The 18432-nt window shown below is 43.7% G+C and overlaps 3 protein-coding genes across 5 annotated transcripts; 2 read left to right on the top strand and 1 right to left on the bottom strand.

The window, feature by feature from the left end:
- Positions 1-108: 108 nt before the first annotated feature.
- On the bottom strand, positions 109-2975 carry LOC106742551 (COP9 signalosome complex subunit 5). Of its 3 annotated transcripts, none has more exons than XM_014615625.1 (5): positions 2635-2975; positions 1937-2089; positions 1644-1878; positions 1358-1552; positions 109-766 (listed from the first exon to the last, which is right to left on the bottom strand). In XM_014615625.1, the coding sequence occupies exons 1-5, from the start codon at positions 2646-2648 to the stop codon at positions 314-316; spliced, it is 1050 nt and encodes a 349-aa protein (XP_014471111.1). In that variant the 5' UTR covers positions 2649-2975; the 3' UTR covers positions 109-313. The 3 variants fall into 3 exon arrangements, with proteins under 3 accessions (XP_014471111.1, XP_014471120.1, XP_014471102.1); XM_014615634.1 differs by lacking the exon at positions 2635-2975 and adding an exon at positions 2545-2625; XM_014615616.1 differs by lacking the exon at positions 2635-2975 and having other exon boundaries at positions 1937-2536.
- A 1908-nt stretch (positions 2976-4883) lies between these two features.
- Positions 4884-8318, top strand: LOC106742562 (translocating chain-associated membrane protein 1). Its single transcript, XM_014615649.1, has 7 exons — positions 4884-5170; positions 5943-6119; positions 6199-6314; positions 6590-6802; positions 6893-7002; positions 7141-7428; positions 7532-8318. The coding sequence occupies exons 1-7, from the start codon at positions 5039-5041 to the stop codon at positions 7627-7629; spliced, it is 1134 nt and encodes a 377-aa protein (XP_014471135.1). The 5' UTR covers positions 4884-5038; the 3' UTR covers positions 7630-8318.
- Positions 8319-9659: 1341 nt separating this feature from the next.
- On the top strand, positions 9660-15796 carry LOC106743182. The gene is made up of 4 exons (XM_014616768.1): positions 9660-10083; positions 10511-11389; positions 12871-13002; positions 13870-15796. The coding sequence occupies exons 1-4, from the start codon at positions 9729-9731 to the stop codon at positions 15018-15020; spliced, it is 2517 nt and encodes an 838-aa protein (XP_014472254.1). The 5' UTR covers positions 9660-9728; the 3' UTR covers positions 15021-15796.
- The last annotated feature ends 2636 nt before the right edge of the window (positions 15797-18432 follow it).

Raw genomic sequence — 18432 nt, 5'->3', positions numbered from 1 at the left:
GCCGTTCGTGTGTACTCTGTGTGCGTGCGTGCGTGTGTGTGTTCCGTAGAGCCGTAGGAACTATGGAAACGTTGTTCTCAATTCGACTGTGCAATAATCACAATTATCGATAATTTATCCACCTTTATTTCTCGATCTTAAAAATTTCACACGACGATCTCCCGTCAAGCCGAACGATCAGCTCGATCGAACTTAACGTCTTACGAACTAAGGAGTAACTGTTCCAGAAATCAGTTTTACAAGATACATAGGTTTAATTGCAAGTACACAAGTAACTGAGATACCGTCATCGCGCACATTACGTACAATCTCATTATTTCTGTTGAGGGTCGCTCATGTTGCCGCCGACGTGGTTGAACAGCCTGTCCTTGATTATTTGCGCCATTAAACCGTGAATAACCTCGATGGTGGTCTTACAACTGTCCCTGGTGGCTTTGATGAGTTTTTCCACCGTGCTGCGATCATGGGGATCTGTGCCACCGAGGACAAATCCTCTACCTAACGCGACCTCCGACTGCTCCAGCTTGTCCGATAGATCAAAAATTTGCCCAGTAGTGTAATCCGCATTCGTCAACAAGCTAGAAGAGCTCAGGGTGTTCACCCAGTACTTATTCCACAATGAGTCGAGAAGTCGTCTGTCCAGCGAGGACTTGAAGTAGGACACCTCCAAGGAGTAGTACTGTTTGCAATGAACACCGAAGTCTTCGATTTTATTCAAGGGTATTGTCTGGTACTCCGACGGCTCCTCATTCGCAGGTTTATATCCCTGCAAATATAGAATTCGTTGCAATAACGCGTGATAACGATATATCTGGTAGAGAGGCAAACGAGATATTAAAAGTTCAGAAGGGAGAAAATACTGATATTTTTATTTGATCGGTCAGAGTTTTGGTTCGATTTTCGAGTTAGTATACGATTATTCACAATTTCTTAACATTACACTGAGAAAAGGATTTGGTAAGAAGTGCTAGAATTTAGTGAATATTTGCCGACCAAATATTTAATTATTGCGATCAAATAATTTAATTCCTTACACTAAATATAAAATATATGGGACCAAATTATTTCACTGAAGTAATCAAATATTTGCCAAATTTTAATAAGAGTTGCCACAGTCCTGTGGAGTCAGTTTCCGGAGAACCGGGAAAAATCATGGAAATGTAAAATATCGGGGAAAGCCTGGAAAAGATCAGGGGGAGATAGATTCCTGACCAATCCCGTTTAATACTTATTACCAAATCCTTTTTTCAATGTACTAATGTAACCGTGTAACATCGTTTATTCCAATATTAATAATGTTAATAATAATAAGCCTGTCGACTGATATGAGAGATAATTCGAAAATATAGCAACGCACCTTAGGGTAAGTCCTGAATGCACCTAGGCAAACTTTGCCAGCGGATATGGTTCTCACGGGATCGATGACGATCGCGACAAACGGTTCTTGGAAGTTCTGATTGAGCATCTGAGTTGACACATCGATACCTGACAACCAGCATCCATATCCTGGGTGACTGTGGTACCAGCCGATTGCATTCTCTTGTCTACCGACCTAAAGCATGGAATCAATTGTAACTGATTATTGTCATACTCCTATATATCACACAAAGCATTTGTTGTTACAAAGATGTACTTATACATACTTGTTTAGCTGCTTCTATATAAGCTGTCATGTACTCGTAGGCTTGAGCTTGAGCGTTCACTCGAGTTTCAGTCCCTTCGACTGGCAAGGCGAAGGAATCCATGACAATCATTGTGTTAGCTGTTACTTTACCAAGCAGGAGGCCCATCACCTCCAGTGTTCCACCCGATCGTGCGTGCATGACCATTTTCAGTAAAGCTAGCGCGGATATCTTGATGTCTTTGAAAAAGTGTGGGCTGAAAGTGAAAGATGGGATACAGTCCGCGACTTTCGTACATTTCAGTCATAACTTACTCTTTCTCCCATGGCTTGGCAGTTAATATGTCCTGCTGCTCTTTCCTGTCGTATCTGTAAATCTCGTCGATTGTGCTGATGGTCTCGACGTTATTCGCCAGTTCCCATGTCTTCTGTGCGATGGTATTCTGGTCCGAAGACGTGCTAGCCATACTTTCAAATAAATCATCGTTATCAGACCTACCGCTCACGTTTATCGATAATGGTGCATTTGAGTTATCTTTTCGGTCAATCGTTAATTCACTATCATCCATTCCTTCTATTAACAATGCATTATTATTATCCATGGACATGAGTAAATCTCTATAATCCATCTGTGCGTGTGTATATGTATGTATGTGTGTATGTGTGTGTGTGTGTGTGTGTGTGTGACAAGCGGCAATAAATGATACGGGTAAACAAGACAATAGAGACAACGAATCTATCGTGGTGTCGGAAAGTGACTGTGTGCTCGTTGTGTATAGCGTGACAATGTAGGCATGTAGGAATTGGATAGGCAGAGGTGATTTTTTTTAGCGAGTGTAAATAAGCGTAGAGATTGTTACGTATCGCGCTACTTGGTTTACTAAGAGTGCAAACGGTACGTTCCCAAAGCAAACATAAATCACTTCATGTGCGAGAGGTTAAGCTCATCGGAGGGCTCATCGGATTGTCAACACTGTTCAATGCTAATTATTGCAAAATACGTGTATACTAACTGGACGTTAGTCATTCGTATTTCTCTAAGGTACAATCGCGAATCACGGCTCAGTCGGTCACACAGGCATAGCTTCGACTAAATGTTTGGAATATTTATCACGTCCGTTGGGCCTTTCTGTCAGTCAACTATGCGCTCGCGGCCAGAGGTTAGGGATTTGACACGATGTGACGCGAGGTTCGTTCGTGTTGCTTTCACTTTTCGTACTTCGAACGAAAACGAACGCATACTCGGACACTGGAAGAGGCAAGAACGAGCAGATCGAATGCGAAAAGTGCGAGCAACATGAACAAACCAATAGTCGCGTTCAGCGGAACGTTTACCTTGCGACTGTTGGAAGTTTCCCGAGCTGAGGTTGGATTATTGTTTTTTAGATCTGGAGGAATAATCCAATCTTAGATTATATGGGATAGAAAACTTCCGACGGTTGCAAAATAAACGTCGGGGGTCAATTATAAATCTTTCCCTCCAACGTGAGCCCTTGAAAATCGAACGTTCTCGTACGCTTTTATGTTGGAAAATTTTATTGGAAAATTTCGAAAATTTTCGCTTCCCACGAATTCACGCTAGAGGAAAAAGAATTCATAATTGACCTGAACGTGGCCATTATTACATTGCTTGTTGAATATTTAGGATACGATCCACTTGAAGCTGCGAACACTTTGAAATGTTTAGTAAAAAGACACGATTGGTGTGTACTCTTCAAAGCGTTTGCAACATGAAGTGAATTCTACTTTTAGTGAACTCTTGCGTTCGATGACTGACGTTTCTTTTAGATCTAAAAATATATCCCAATTAAATGCAAGAGTCCATTGGACGGTGCGACGAATGTATTCAGATCATGTATTGATCAACATTGATCTGTTCTTTTCAGCTGAACTGGTTACTTTAGACCCGATTTCACCAACGCGAGTTGATCAAATCGGTCGATTAGATTCGTTATTAGACAGATGCAATTGGTCAGTTCCAATGAACAAACTGAATTTAATCGACTGATTTGATTAACTCGCGTTGGTGAAACCGAGCATTAGTTCAAGAAATTTACATACGCACTGAAACATTATTTTTAACGTTTCGGTTAAATATTGTCAACGGTATTAATTATTTCAGTCCAATATTTTTTCCAGTTGTACATATACGTGGTCGTGTTTCAATTAATATGTTAAAATTTGAAAAGATTTCTAAAGAAAATAGATTTTCAGATCAATTCAAACAACATATATGTCTAAAAGACGTCTTATTGTCGTTTCTACGACGTCTTAAGTCGTCTTAACCCATTTCGCTCCTTTGTTGCTACATAAGAACAACAAATTTACTCATTTTCAAACATTTTTTTATCTATGATAAAGGTAAATTTTAGCCCAGAACTTCCTACTGAAATATAGTTTGGATTTTTGCCTTTCAGAAAATAATTTCACCTGTCCACCACCCATCATTCTCCGGCGTTAGGTGGGATGATGGAAAATAACCCTGCAAAACATTGCAACATTGCACACATTTTTAATTTATTGCCTTACCTTTTTAATTAATTAATTAAAAATAGTGACAAATAGAAAAATTTAAAGAACAATGATGATATATTGTTGCCAAAAGTTCAAATCGTTGAAAAGGACGATTCCCATCATGATATGATTCACCAGGTGTACGTCAAGTGTCACTCAAGGTAGATATTCCGACTATTTCCCGTAGAAAACGGCTGGTCGGGAAATTCTGATTTTAGGTTTTTCATGTTTCTAGGGCTCCAATTACCCTAAATTAATATTTGGATCTCATGGATCTCAACATTTCTGGGGTCCGAAATGAGTCAATGTTACTTGGGAACTACCTCGAATATTCCTCTGGACGCAGAAAATCCGCTCAACCGAGTAAAATGTCCGCGTTATTCACGATTGAGTACCGGTCTCGCAGTTTCAAGCAATGCTTCGTTCAATATTTCCCCTCCCGGAATTCACCCTGGAATTCTCTCTTCAATCCACCACCCTCGACCACCCTCGAGCGGTGTGTCCTCTTCGCGATTTAAGTTTTGCACGCGATTCGCCGAGCGTGCGCGCAAAGAGTCAAGCGAGCGTCCAACGCTTAACCCTAATTACTCCTCGTTCTCCACCTTCGTCCCCGCGAGTCTCATCGTACGAACGCAAAAATCCGTTCTGACGGCTGCGAAGCGAGAGATAACTCGCGGTGTCGCGATCGAGCGCGACAATCGCCGGCGTGACTCGCGTAGTGCCAACAGGTTAGGCCGGCGAACGCCACATTGCTCGGTGTTGGCCGCCGCGTAGCGTAGTGCGCGCGTGACGTTACCCCGGTGAGAGTGTCTGTCAGAGACAGCGTGGCTCGACGGGTGGTGAGTTCTCGCCCGTCTGTCGTGTCGCGTTCGTCTTGCGGTGAGCACTCCTCGGTGGCGCAAGATGGTCGCGATGAAAGGACGCAAGAGCTCGAGCAAGAATCCGCCGATATTCAGCCATGAATTCGTCATACAAAATCATGCGGACATCGTCTCCTGCGTGGCGATGGTCTTCGTCGTCGGCTTGATGGTGCAGGTTGGTGGATACTCGTCGATATCTCCTTGCCGGCGTTCTATGTCGACGTCCTTCGTCCTGTAGTCTCGACTGCGTTCGATCTCTCTCGAACGAGACGATTTCGGAAGAATCGCAGCCGCGCGCTCGGCTTCCGCTTTGTTTCTGCATCTCGCGTCAAGCGGGAACTCCGGGAATTTCGATGGAATGTGGGAAAGTGGGCCGACCATATGTTACGGATCGTAAATCCGCAGTAGAGATTGATCGAATCAGGTCTAGTCGCAGGAGATTACCCGTCGTTTGTATTTGTGAGACATGTACTCGTCTCATGAGAATCCGTTATCGATACACTATTGATGATATTTTAATTTTAATTATAAATATGCTGCTGTGTAGTTACCGGGCGTTTTGTGATGTTAATTTTGAAGAAAAGGACTTAACCGGAGATTAAGGCTTATTTTGTTAGGATTATTTAGTGCATATGTTATTTTTATAGTTTATATATATATATATATATGTGTATATATATATATGATAAAAGCATATATAGTTCTAAAACATGTGTACAACAAATATATGTATATACATATATATATGTATATACACATATGCACACACACACACACACACACACACACACACACACACACACACACACACACACACACACACACACACACATGTATATGTATATACATATATATGTGTATATACATATACATAGTTGTTGTATACATATGTTTCAGAACTACTTGCTATATCAATGATTTTATCTAATATAATCATTTTCCTTCAGGTTACTTCACCATGGGCGTACACTTTCATTGCCATGCACCATAATGTGACCAATCCTATTGAGGATCCAACAGTTGTGCTAAAATACACCACAGGATGGAAGGATGCATGCGCAGTGTTCTTTTACTTCTTGATAACTATCATAATGCATGCTGTGCTCCAGGAATACATATTTGATGTGAGCATACATATTAACTATCTGTAAATAGTACTTATATTCCGTGAGCCTCCGCTAACAACATTGCCTCCTTTCACAGAAAATTTCCAAGCGGCTTCATCTCAGCAAGGCAAAACTTTTCAAATTTAACGAGTCCAGCCAATTGATTGTCTTTTACACAGTGTTTACATTGTGGGCCATCGACATTATAATCAGGTAACATGAAATACATAATAATTCTATAATCGATTTCCTATAAATCCAAAAAATAGAACTAAATATGATTTTATTTAATTTAAATATAATTAATCTAACATAAAAAATATAATGGAAAATTTAATATAGAAAAATAATAAAATAAATAGTCAATTTAATTTAAATATAATATAATTAAATATTATTATTATTATTAAATTATAATTATTAAATTATTATTATTATTAAATTATATTAAATATAATTAAATATTAAAAAACTACTCTTTTTCTTAGGGAGAATATACTCTTGAACCTACCAGCATTATGGACGGAGTACCCGGCGCCGATGTCTTTCTCCTTGAAACTGTTCTTCATCTGTCAGCTTTCCTACTGGTTGCACTGTTACCCCGAGCTGTATTTCCAACGAGTCAAGAAGGAGGATATCGCGCTGCGTGTTCTCAAAGCGACCGTCGGATTGTTCTTCACGTCTTTGGCTTATCTTTTGAAGTAAAAATTACATAATAGCGCGTCATTTCAGACGCACTTTTCTCTTTCACTCTCTCATGCTTGTTTCTAATGGCCAATTCTTTTTCACAGCTTCCAACAGCTTGCCGCAATCTTGCTGACTTTCCATTTCGTGGGAGACGCCTTGATGCACGGAGCCAAACTGATCCACTTCATTAGTCAGAAGGAGAAAGCGTCGAGACGTAAGTCTCTCGTCGAGAAATCATCTACACAAACAAGTCATCTACATAGAAAAATTTGCACCAAAAAAATCTACATAAAAAGTGAGAATTAATTATATTAATGTGTTAATATATTTGTACAATTTCTCACACATACAGTGTCCTTCCTCATTGCCAATTCGGCATACGTGTTCGCCCGCGTCGCGAGCATCGCGCTGTCGGCTGTGGTGTTCTTGTACGGACTGAGGAAGCTGGAGAACAAATTCGACTACGTCACCGGTAGTTTCAACATTCCCGCTGTACAGTATACCGTGGTGTCCGTCATCTCGCTCTTCCAAGGCTACCTGCTGTATCTCTTCGCCGTGAAGCAGATCAAACTCGCGCGTGAGAATGCCGCGCCGGTCGTCGTGAAGGCGAAACCGAAGCAGAAGTCGAGGAAGCGAGAAGGTGAGAGTCATGTTCCGAATCTCTTCCCGTTATGTTCCCGATGTGTCAAAGTTCGTGACGATCCCTGATATATCAATACGACGTGTGTGTGTTATGTGTTCAGGCAAGAAATCCGCTCAGTCCGAAGACGACGAGCTGCCGGAGGTGGATCAGGCGACGAAGAAAAATCTGAGGAATCGCTCGTCGACTAAAGCGAAATAGATGTCTAATAAATTAGAGAAATCACTTCTCCTAAGGCCGATCGGATAATTCGATCCTATTCGTCTGTATGCGTCATGAGTGCGTTTAAACGTGAATCCTGGAACGCAATCGTAATGCAGGAATTCGAGAAGCTTCCATACGTAGTCGCTACCGACTCAGAGTAACGTCGTGCAAAAGGTGTCCGATATTCGGCTTCGTAGGAAAGTGTGTAGAGACGGAGCGGTGGTTCTTGTCGTTAAGTGTTCGTGAGAGCGGTAGATACGGGGATCCGCTATATATGATAAGGAACATTTTTCTTTCATTCTTTCTCTTTTTTTTTCGGTTACGATTAAACCTTTCACGATCTTTTCGTGATTTCCTCATCTTCGTACGAGGCAAGTATTTCGTTCATACAATTATGCGAAAATAATTAATGTGCAATTTTGCCTTTTTAGACACATTGCGTATATTTTCCAGGTACGTTATACGTACTCAATATTTATAGATTACTTGAGAGAAAATTTATACGCGATCGTTTCTTTGTTTCATGGTCATTTAAAGTTCACGGGTTTCCTTTTGCACGTGGCTTTCTTCTCATGAATTTAGGATTAATTGATTAGAAAGTAAGTAGCCAGAATATAAAAATGAATTTATTACGCTAATATAATATATATATATATATATATATATACAATAAGTTCCAAGAAAGAGAGAAAAGTACATAGACGATATATCGCACGAAATAATTATTCTGGACCATAAATGTGTTATAAAAATATTATGTCATAGAAATATACATATCTTATTATGGAATTATGATATACTGTTATATATTGAAATATAAGTTTGCGACTATTTTTTAATACATACATACCGATGGAAAACGGAGTCTCGTTATTTCAGCGCCGCGTGCTTGGCAAGACCAATTTTTCGAGATTGCTCGCGATTAATCCATTCCAATTAAATTTAATTAAAGTTCTAATTTACTATCTCAAAGTAAAATAGTCTGGATATTAATCTAGAAATAATTATGAGATGTATTACATATATTTCAATAGGAAAAGCAAATTAATCTTTTGGAAGAAGATTCTCAGTCATATCATTCCAATAATATTAATTTCACTGATGACTTTCTCTGTACGAAAAGTATTAGAAAATTTCTAAATTTTTAAAATTAAATTTAATTCAAGTTTCAATTTATTCAAAATACAATCTCTCGGTATTAATTTAAAAGTAATCGTGGGATATATATACATATATCTCAAAAGGAAATTAAACCAATTTCCGGAGAAAGACGTTCAATCATAATTCCAATAATATTAACTTCGTTGATGATTCTGCGCGAAAAGTATTATAAAATTTCCAAATTTATCTATTTGAATTTAATTAAAGTTTCAATTTACTGTCTCAAAGGAAAGTACAGCTCCCGATATAATCTAAAAGTAATTGGTGTATTATTTCAACAAAAAAAGCAAACGAATTTCTCGAAGAACGATATTCAGTTATAATTCTAATAATGAATGTTTCTATTTAGTTAGACAAGTCGACGCAAGTATCATTTTGTCTTTGTTCCATTCAATGAGTAACAAAGATGATGCTTGTGTCGACTCGTGTCGTTCAATGGAAATCATTCAATATTAACTTCGCCGATGATTCTTTCTGCACGAGAAATATTACGAATTTTTCCAATTAAATTTAATTGCAAACTTCAACTTACTGTCTCAAAGTAACGTAACATCTCTCTCTCTCTCTCTCAATGTATTATTACTGACAAATAATTACGAGACAATTATTTCAACGAGGGTAAAGCAAGACGAATCTCTCGAAGGGAGATCGTTCAGTCACACTCCCAACAATATCAACTTCGCCGGCGAATTTCAGTACCTGAAATCTTCAACAAATTGTCGACGGACGTTGTCACGGGGGGATCGACTCGATATATCGAACGAGGAGCGCGCAGCAGTCCGGCCGTTCCGGCGTGTCCGGTTCCGCGCGTTCCGCGTGCTCGCCGGAACGTCGGAACCGCCGAGAATCTCGGGATCGCCGAGCGCGCTGCGTGATGGTGGCAGTGGAGCGCAGTGCCGTCGTTGATAGTCTTCGCGTAGCAAGAACATGGGAAGATGGCGACGTACCTGAAGCGCACGTCGAAGCTGTTCGATCTGTCGCAGTCGCGGCCGAGCGCGGACGTGTGCCTGCGGGATCTCATGTGCCCGGTCTGCCGCGGTATCCTGATCGAGCCAGTGACGCTGCCGTGCACACATAACCTCTGCCTGCGCTGCCTGAAGGGCACGTTCGAGCACAACAGCCTGAGCTGCCCGCTCTGCAGGCTCAGGGTGGGCTCCTGGCTGCGCACCGCCACCAAGTCCGAGACTCTGGTGAACCACGGCCTCTGGGAGTTCATCCGCACCAAGTTTTCGAAAGAGGTCGAGGACAAGCACAACGGCGAGGAGCGGGATCTCGGTTTGGACGCTGCTGGTGAGTGTGACATCGCGCGCACATACACTCGCACGCATCCCCCCCCCCTTCCTCGCGCCCCGCGCATACCAGCAATAAACAAACGTAACATAACCTACGAGGAAGCGCTACGACGAGAGCGTGTCATTATTCGTCGGCCGACTACGCCTCTCTCGCGCGGATGGACGTCTCGCTTCTTTCGTCGTGTCTCGCCGACGTGAATTATGTAATCCCTCGGAATGTTTCTCACACGCGTCGTCGTTGTTCGTGCACGACGTCGTTTCGCGGCACTTCGTGCCAAGTGGCCGCCGAGCGCGATACCGCGAGCCGTTGATAGGCGATTTCTTCGTCCGATCTCTTCGCGAGCTTCCCACCTGGGAATCGCACGGTCCTCTCTTCTTCTCGCATGGTCCCCCCTTGTAACGGCTGGTGTTCCTCTCTGACGCAGATTTCGCGGCGAACAGGATACTCAGCGCGGCCGGGGAGATACACCGGGAGTATGAGGCGCAGCTTCAAATAGCCGAGGAGGAGATGCGCCGTCAGAGGCAGGCGGAGCGGAGAGCCAGCGAGGCCTTGATACAGAAGATCCAGGCGGAGGAGCAGCAGCTGTTACTAGCGCAGCTGGCGCAGGACCAGCTGCTGGCCAAGAACCTGGCGAAGAAGCAGGTCGCGGAGAAGCAGAAGGAGGCGGCCACCAAGTGCTACAATGACTGCTTGAACACGTCGGCAGCCAGTTATACGTACGACGTGGGCAAGTACCACGTGAAGAGCGCGCGTGCGAATAACGCCGAGGCGCCGCAGGCCGAGAGCACCCACCCGGCGGATGGCAAGCGGACGAGTCTTCCAGAGTCCGTGCGGGGCAGCTCCGAGCTGCGACGGACGAACATGGCGTTGCTGTCGAAGATCTGCGCGGAGAGGTACTGCAAGGTCAAGAGCAACGCGCCGAGCACGTACAAGAACTGCTGCCCGAAGCAGCTGGCGGTTTACAACGTCGTGACCAAGTCGTTCAAGCAGCAGGCGGTGCCCAGGTACATCCAGCCGTGCACTTCGAATTATCCGATGGATCCCGGTTGCTCGACGTCGCAAGCCTACGCTACCGAGACCAAGGAGGAGCTGCGCGTGCCGAGCGATGTGGTGAACAGCAAGAAGAAGAGCCTGGAGGTGGAGGTGTGCAGAACACACGGCTCGCCTGACCCGCACCGGACCGACGACGACGAGAGGATAGGGAGCGCGGAGAGCTCGGGCAGCCACGACAGCATCAATCAGGAGATCCATCATTTCAAGCCGATCAAGACCGTGCCGAGGACCTCGTTCAAGGTCTCTTCAGGTACGCACTCGCGATGATGTCTTAGCTTCAGCCGTGGAAACGATTCTATCGGCTTGCCGCGAAAGTTTCTTCCTTTTTGTTCTCCCGTCAAAATGAAAGGAAAGCAGGGTGAGATGGCGAGTTGCTGGGTTTTCTAATAACAGACAACGAGTTGGTGTCTTACTCGGCGGTTTTTCATAATAATTGATGTGTCGTCATTTAGTCGTTGCGTCATTATAATATCATTTTTTTCCTGAGCTGCCATTAAATTTGTAACACGTTCTGTATGTTTCTTTGCCGTCTCTCTTAATGAAACTTAATGAAACTGCTCCGAAAGTGTACTTGTATCGCCCTTGGTCTTTCCTTGTTATGAACTTTCAAACTGTACCGTGAAAAGAATACACTGTATATTAAGTTGTTCAAAGATAAACCCCTGGGAAAGTAAGCGTGTTATTTTTTTCTTGCTTAAATGGGCTCGGTTACTTTCAGAATTTGACAAGAAATATTATTTTTGGTCACTTTGATGTCTGAGAAGTTACTTTTTGTCAACTTTTCTGCCAAAAAGCAATCATTACTTTACTTTTTCGTTCCAGTGACTGAATGGCAGCGCTGATAATAATAAATAATCTGTTGTAATTTGACTTCAATGACAGTTGATTATCAATTTTGACAGTTTGTTTATCAGCGACAACGAATAGATAATATAATAAGAAATGTATTTTGGATACATCCATATGTGATTTTGTGTGCATTTCTTTATGAAAATTTATACAATTATAGTGAATATTTTCATTTTTCATATTATATTTTTTTTAATTGGATAAATAAATGTGAGACCATAGGGGTAAGATGATATATTATATGCAGACAAGATTATGCAATCATATATTTTATTTTAAATTATATAATTACAAATAATTCTTTTTACTTTTGTTCTCGTCTAGATTTTATTTTCTTTAAATTATTTTTATCTTTACCTTATTGCGTTGTACAGGCATATTATAATAACAAAATAATATAAAAAATTTATGTAAAAGTTGTTTTTGTATGCATAGAAAATGTGTTTTTAATTTTTGTCATCTTACCTATATATAGTGATAAGATGATGAAATTGACACATTCTCAAAAATTTAAATTAAACAACATTCTAATTTAACATTGATTATTTTTACTTCACTATGAAAATGAAGAAAAATAGACAAACCGTAAAGTCGTCACTTACCCCCATTTCTTTTACATATACATATGACATTTATTTATTTTAAAATATAATCAATCAGTAAAATGTCGTTTTATTTGATGACCTACCATCTCTCTGATAATCACAAAATCCTGCGCCCCTTTTTGGATTTGTGAGCGAAAAACTGATTATAAAACGGAATGATTTTTTGCATCATTTTAACATATATATGAAAAAATACATCTAATTTTTGTGAGAGATCATTTTGGTGTTTGCTTATATTCATATTGTATCACATTAATATACATGTTTGTAATTTCAGATGGAAAACAGATAGATCCGAAGTTGATTAGAGTGGTTCCTATCATGAAAAGAGTGATTAACGCGGTACTGAAGCCCCCATCGCCGACACACCTGAAACGGATCATTGGATGTTCCTGGAGCGCTTTCAGAGGTAAATTATGCGTGTGACGAAAGCGAACCCATCATTAATTATGGAGACACTACCGATGCACATCTTATATTTCTAAATTATTGTAAATCTTCAAAGAAACCTCCTTAAAATAACTCTTTTAAAAATCTCCTCAAGGCTCATTTCTTGAGACAGCTTCTAATTTGGCGGTTTGGTCATTTTATATGCACTGTGAGAGAAAAATATTTAAAAAGTAAATATTTATTCGGCGGGTTATAATAACATGTTTATTTATATTACCATCCATACTTTTACATTAAGAAAAGAATGTTTTTGAATGAGAAAATATATACATTTTCTTAAATCCGTACCTTTGCATGAAAGTAACTGTTTGTTCCATTTAAAGAAAAAGAATTTATATTTAAGTAAATATGTTATTAGTACTCATCGAAAAAATATATTTTTATATTTCTTCGATATTTTTTTTCATAGTGTACGTATCTTAAGACTGGATCTACAACAACTGCAGTAAACCTATGGCCTTTTGCTCTAAGCACTGAGTTGTAACGAAATTTTTAATGAAAAGCGCTATCAGACACATCGCAATTTCTAAGATTTCAGCGTTATTACGACATTCGGCAACGCGGAAAATGCCTTTTGTCGGAAATTACATTACACTTTATTGCTTAGAACCTAAGCTTTAGAGCCTAAGTAATAGATATTTTTCTCTCACAGCGTATATAAAATGACCAAACTGCTGACTTCGGTTATCAATATTTTACGAGGATGACCTCGTTCTTGCCGTACGGGACGCCTTACCCGCGGACGACTATCGGACACGCGATTGAAACTACGCAAAGGTGAATATACATGCGCTCGTTTTTATTAGTTTGTAATATGTTGTAACAGGTAAAGCAAGGCAGGACGCGAGGGAGAAGCAAGCCGCGCGCAATGTGGGTACGGATACGACGGCATCAATCGATCAGAAACCGTCGACGTCACTCAACCAGCCTCAGACGGTTCCGAGCAAGTCGGCGAAGCCGCAGACGAGTGATGCCCGGCTCGACTTTATCCTCGAGTCGTCGTTCGATAGCAACAAAAATTACACGAAAAGCGTAAACAAGATCGTCAACGGCACTAAAGTGAGCAAAAAGCTGACGCTGGACGACGAGTCGGACGCGAGGACGACTCGTAAGTGCTGGCGGACGCGCGTGCGAAACGGCATGGTGACCAAACGGCACAGAAATGTCAGGTACAGGAAAGGCGCCGAGCTCACCTTGGACGAGGAAGTGGACGAAAAAGAGATGGAGGAGGACGATCCGAGAACCCCCAGCCCGTCGTGCGGCAAGACCAGTCCGCAAAACGACGAGCGGGACGGCGAGGTGAATGACGTGGCGATCGAAAATATAGCGGAGCGCATCAAGAGGAGGAAAGTGAACGTGGAGAAGAAGAAGCTGCCGGAGGCGGACGCGTCGTCGAAAAGAAGCACGAGGAAGCGAGTGTTGTCCGAGAGGAGGGACAAAAGCTCGTCGTCCCGGGAGAACGGCGCGCCGAGGAGCGTGTCGAAGCGACGGAGATTACGCAGGAGCGACGCGGGCAAGAGTGAGTCATCGAGGAACGCGACGATGGTGGGTGGCAAGGTGGCCGGCAAGAGATCGGCCGAGTGCAACAACGGCAAGTTCAGCTACGACTCGCCGCCGGAGTCCTGCGACGAGACGGAGGAGGCCGTCGTGAACGAGAAGCAGCGGCACGAGCGTCTCTCGGACCGGGAGGTGATCGAGGAGCAACAGCGGATCGAGCAGGTGCTGCTGCAGGAGCGGGAGGACTACGAGCTGGCGCGCCGCCTGCAGGCGAAGTTCGACGAGATGGAGCGGGTGGCGAGGCGCACCAGACGCTCGAGGAGAGCCGTCGAGGACGAGACGAGTTTCGACGTGGCGGAGCTGCGCGAGATCGCCGCGGTGAGGACGGTGGCTCGCAAGGCGAAGCCGTCGCTCGTCGTGCGCACCGCCAAGACCGTGCCTAAGAAGAAGCGCGGCCGGCCGCCGAAGCGCGTGAAATAGGACGAGATGCGCGCGCGAGAACCCTCCACATTTGGATGTTCCTATAGGCCGAGGAGGAAGACGAGGAAGCGAAGAGGGGAGGAGGAAGTTTGATCACTCTGTCCGACGTGTTTCAAAGAGCGATCGGTCGCACGGATGTCGAATGCGTACCTGGTGTGCATCGCGAGAGAGTACGGACGAAGCGGTCTCGCGGCCGATTTTTCAGATATCGTTGTGTGAACGTCGTTCCCGGTGCCCAGGAAGAGACGTTGACGCGCGTCTCTCTCTCTCCGCGCCGTCTTTGTTCCTAACGCGCGTCGTGCGTGCGCGTGATCGAAGTAGCGAGCGGAAGGCGGGCGCTTGAAGACCGTGCGGATCGGACGATGAGTGCGGCAAGTCTGAGTTAGCCTTTCGCTCTGAGCGTCCAATTGTGATTTCTAGCAAAAATCCGCGTGTCCAGCGCGGATGTCGACGTTCCTAATAAGATTCAAGCGTGATCGCGACTTCCGAGCGTGGCGAACGCCTCTTGTCAGAAATCGCCGTCATATTGGACTGCTCAGAGTGAAAGGGTGGGGGATTACCTGCGACCTATTGTAGATCCGGACTCACGGTCGTATACATACAACGACAGATTCTTTGGCCAAGCAGCGGCCGGTGACTTGGTTTCAGCGGAAAATTCAAGGTCCACTTCGTGGCGCATCTAAACGGATCATTAAGTGTTTGTGGCGAGATTCTATTGCTCATTCAAAACTAAAAGAGGCTTTATTTTTACAGAGAATTTTTATTTGAGATATAAATATGTGTATATATGTGTATGNGCGTGCGTGCGTGCGTGCGTGCGTGCGTGCGTGCGTGCGTGCGTGCGAATTTTTAACTAATATATCGAAAAGTAGCGACTGGAGCGATCGATTTGTGTGTCCGTCGTTTCGAAAAGTTCCGGGTGCGCGAGAACCGTCAAAGAATCTGTTGGAATCGAGATCGGTGCTTCTGAGACACCCCGTGTCCATTTTTATTAATTAAAATAGGCTAATGAAGATGAGATGCTCCCCACCTTTTACAATCAAAACAGCGTGACAATAGAGAACGAATGAGATGTTGAATTCGGCCAGGCGTGGTATACAGTAGCGCACACGTCTCTAATCGCGACGGGAAGAGAAAGAGAAAGAGAGAGAGAGAGAGAGAGAGAGAGAGAGATGTATATACGAGATTGAAACTGTAGTTTTATACGCAGCGATTACACTTATTTTGTAAGAGAGCTTGTCCATTTAAGTAGGCTTAGATCGCTTCTTGTTACAGCAGTCTCGTAAGGTTTATATATCTTAAGTATTATACGCGAGTTGATTAGCTTCTTTTTTTCTGTGAAAGTTCGATTCGCTGACAGTCGGTCCTTGATAGCCGCTTTCCCAACTCGTTTAGCGGCGCCGAGTCGCGCGCGCGCGAAACGATGCATGTCGATCGATATGCCGATCAAGGGCTGGACGTGTGCAGCGTCATTGTTAAACGCGGTTTCTATCGGGAACTGATGAACTTTGGACGGGGGAGCCATGGGAGGATTCTCGACCGATTCTCCGCTCCTTTCTGCGCATATACGCTCGCGCAAGTTGGAAGGAGCGGCGAATTATATACGACGTTATCTCGATTATCTTAAGTCGCAATGTTTCGCGGGAACGATCCTACCGTGTAAAGTTTGTTACGTGACATTTATATAGATTTCCGAGCGAGAAAGACGTATTATAAGTGAATCACGTATTAACGTTATAAGAAGAGTGAAAGTGAGAGAAAATGTGAGGGAGAGAGAGAGAGAAGAAGAGAAATTATATGTTTGATAAGGTCCGCTTGAGATATCGCGATTATTGTCTACTGTCAGCTTCGACGGCCTTGATTATCATACCGCAATCGAATTACTTGTTATAAATTAAGCGTTGTATTAAGAGATTTTTGCACGGATACACACACCCGGCGCGATTGTGTGCATGCAGGTGTCCGCCGCGGTGTTCCTTTCGCGCGGGATTCGACGGGATTCGCGCTTGTCGAGAACTGTCGCGGGTTGCAGTTCCTTCGTACGCGATGCAGTCTTTTTTTCTGCTGATAGGACCCGGATCCTCGCCCGTACGTGCCACACACACACACACACACACACACACACACACACACACACACACACACACACACACACACACACACAAAACGTTTTTTTAAGAGTCCGTCGGTGTCGAAATGATTTCGCGCTTTAGCCTTTCCACGCCCCTGCCGTTTGTGATACTGTCGCAGTATTCTACAAGTCGATGTGCAGCGCGGGCTCTCGACCGCGAAAGGAGAGCACGACACGTCCTTAACCCTCTCGTCGTTGATCCTTCGTAGTACTTTGCACGCACGTACACGTCTCGAACGAACGAAAGATGCTTCATCCGAAATTTGCCGCGAGAAAAGCGGGACACTTTTTGTCGGACCGTAGAACGAGACCGCGTCGGATTCACGCGCGTGCTTGCTTCTCGCCACTTTCACAGCCACTATCCGCGAACCGTACTTCAGGCTTGTCGACCGGACGTGATCGAAGGTGCGCTCGTTATGCGCTCGTGGCGCACGTTAGGACTCGCCGTAGACCGGTTAATTCCTCGGCGTCGCGCTTGAATGAACGTAATCGTCAACATCTCGACGGGATACGACGTACCGCAACCGTCGCGCCCTTAAAACGTCGCGGTGGAGGAAAGAGAAAGAAGGAGAGAGAAAAGGGAAGAAAGAGAGTCTTTTACCGAATGTTATTTAAATGATAGAGGATACTTTTATAGAGACGAACGTGAATGTAAGAACGACAGAGAGAGAGAGAGAGAGAGAGAGAGTCGACAATCGACGAGGGAACGTTCGGATATCGTCGAAATTTACGATTTTAATGAACCGTCAGATGTCCTTTTGTGTTTATCGTTTTTTCCTTCTTTGTTTTTACCCTCCAGCGACTCGGAATGAAAGAGAATCGTCTTTTATTTCGAGCCACTCTACGACAAATCTGTGAATCGCGAGACTCGAAGAGGCTTCTGGAAGTTTCCTCGTTAGTGCAGAATAAACGGGAATGCCGCCGCATCGAGTACGAATGGTCGCGGTAGAGAGGTTGTTTTCATTGTTGCTCTCATCGTTCTTCCGTATTTTTTTTTTCTTTTCTCTTGTTTTTTCGTTGGCGATCTCTCGCCTAATCACAACGGACGGTGATTCGTCTCTCACAGGGATCNGGGGGGGGGGGGGGGGATCGGGCTTCATCGGCGGGAATGATAGTCTTTCAATTATATTTCTTTATTCTTCATCTTGTGTGTAAATTTTCATTCATGTACGAATATATGCCGTACGTATGTGCATGGATTAAGTAACGTGTATGATAGCCAATCCCGTGCGAACGAAGTAACGTCGGTGGAGGGGGGGGGGGGGGGGGGGGGTTCATAAA

This window comes from Dinoponera quadriceps, unplaced genomic scaffold (assembly GCF_001313825.1).
Source record: "Dinoponera quadriceps isolate SergipeBrazil2010 unplaced genomic scaffold, ASM131382v1 scaffold3, whole genome shotgun sequence".
Classification (NCBI taxonomy): domain Eukaryota; kingdom Metazoa; phylum Arthropoda; class Insecta; order Hymenoptera; family Formicidae; genus Dinoponera; species Dinoponera quadriceps.
The sequence above is the reverse complement of the archived record's forward strand: the minus strand, read 5'-3'. Positions and strand labels throughout refer to the sequence as shown.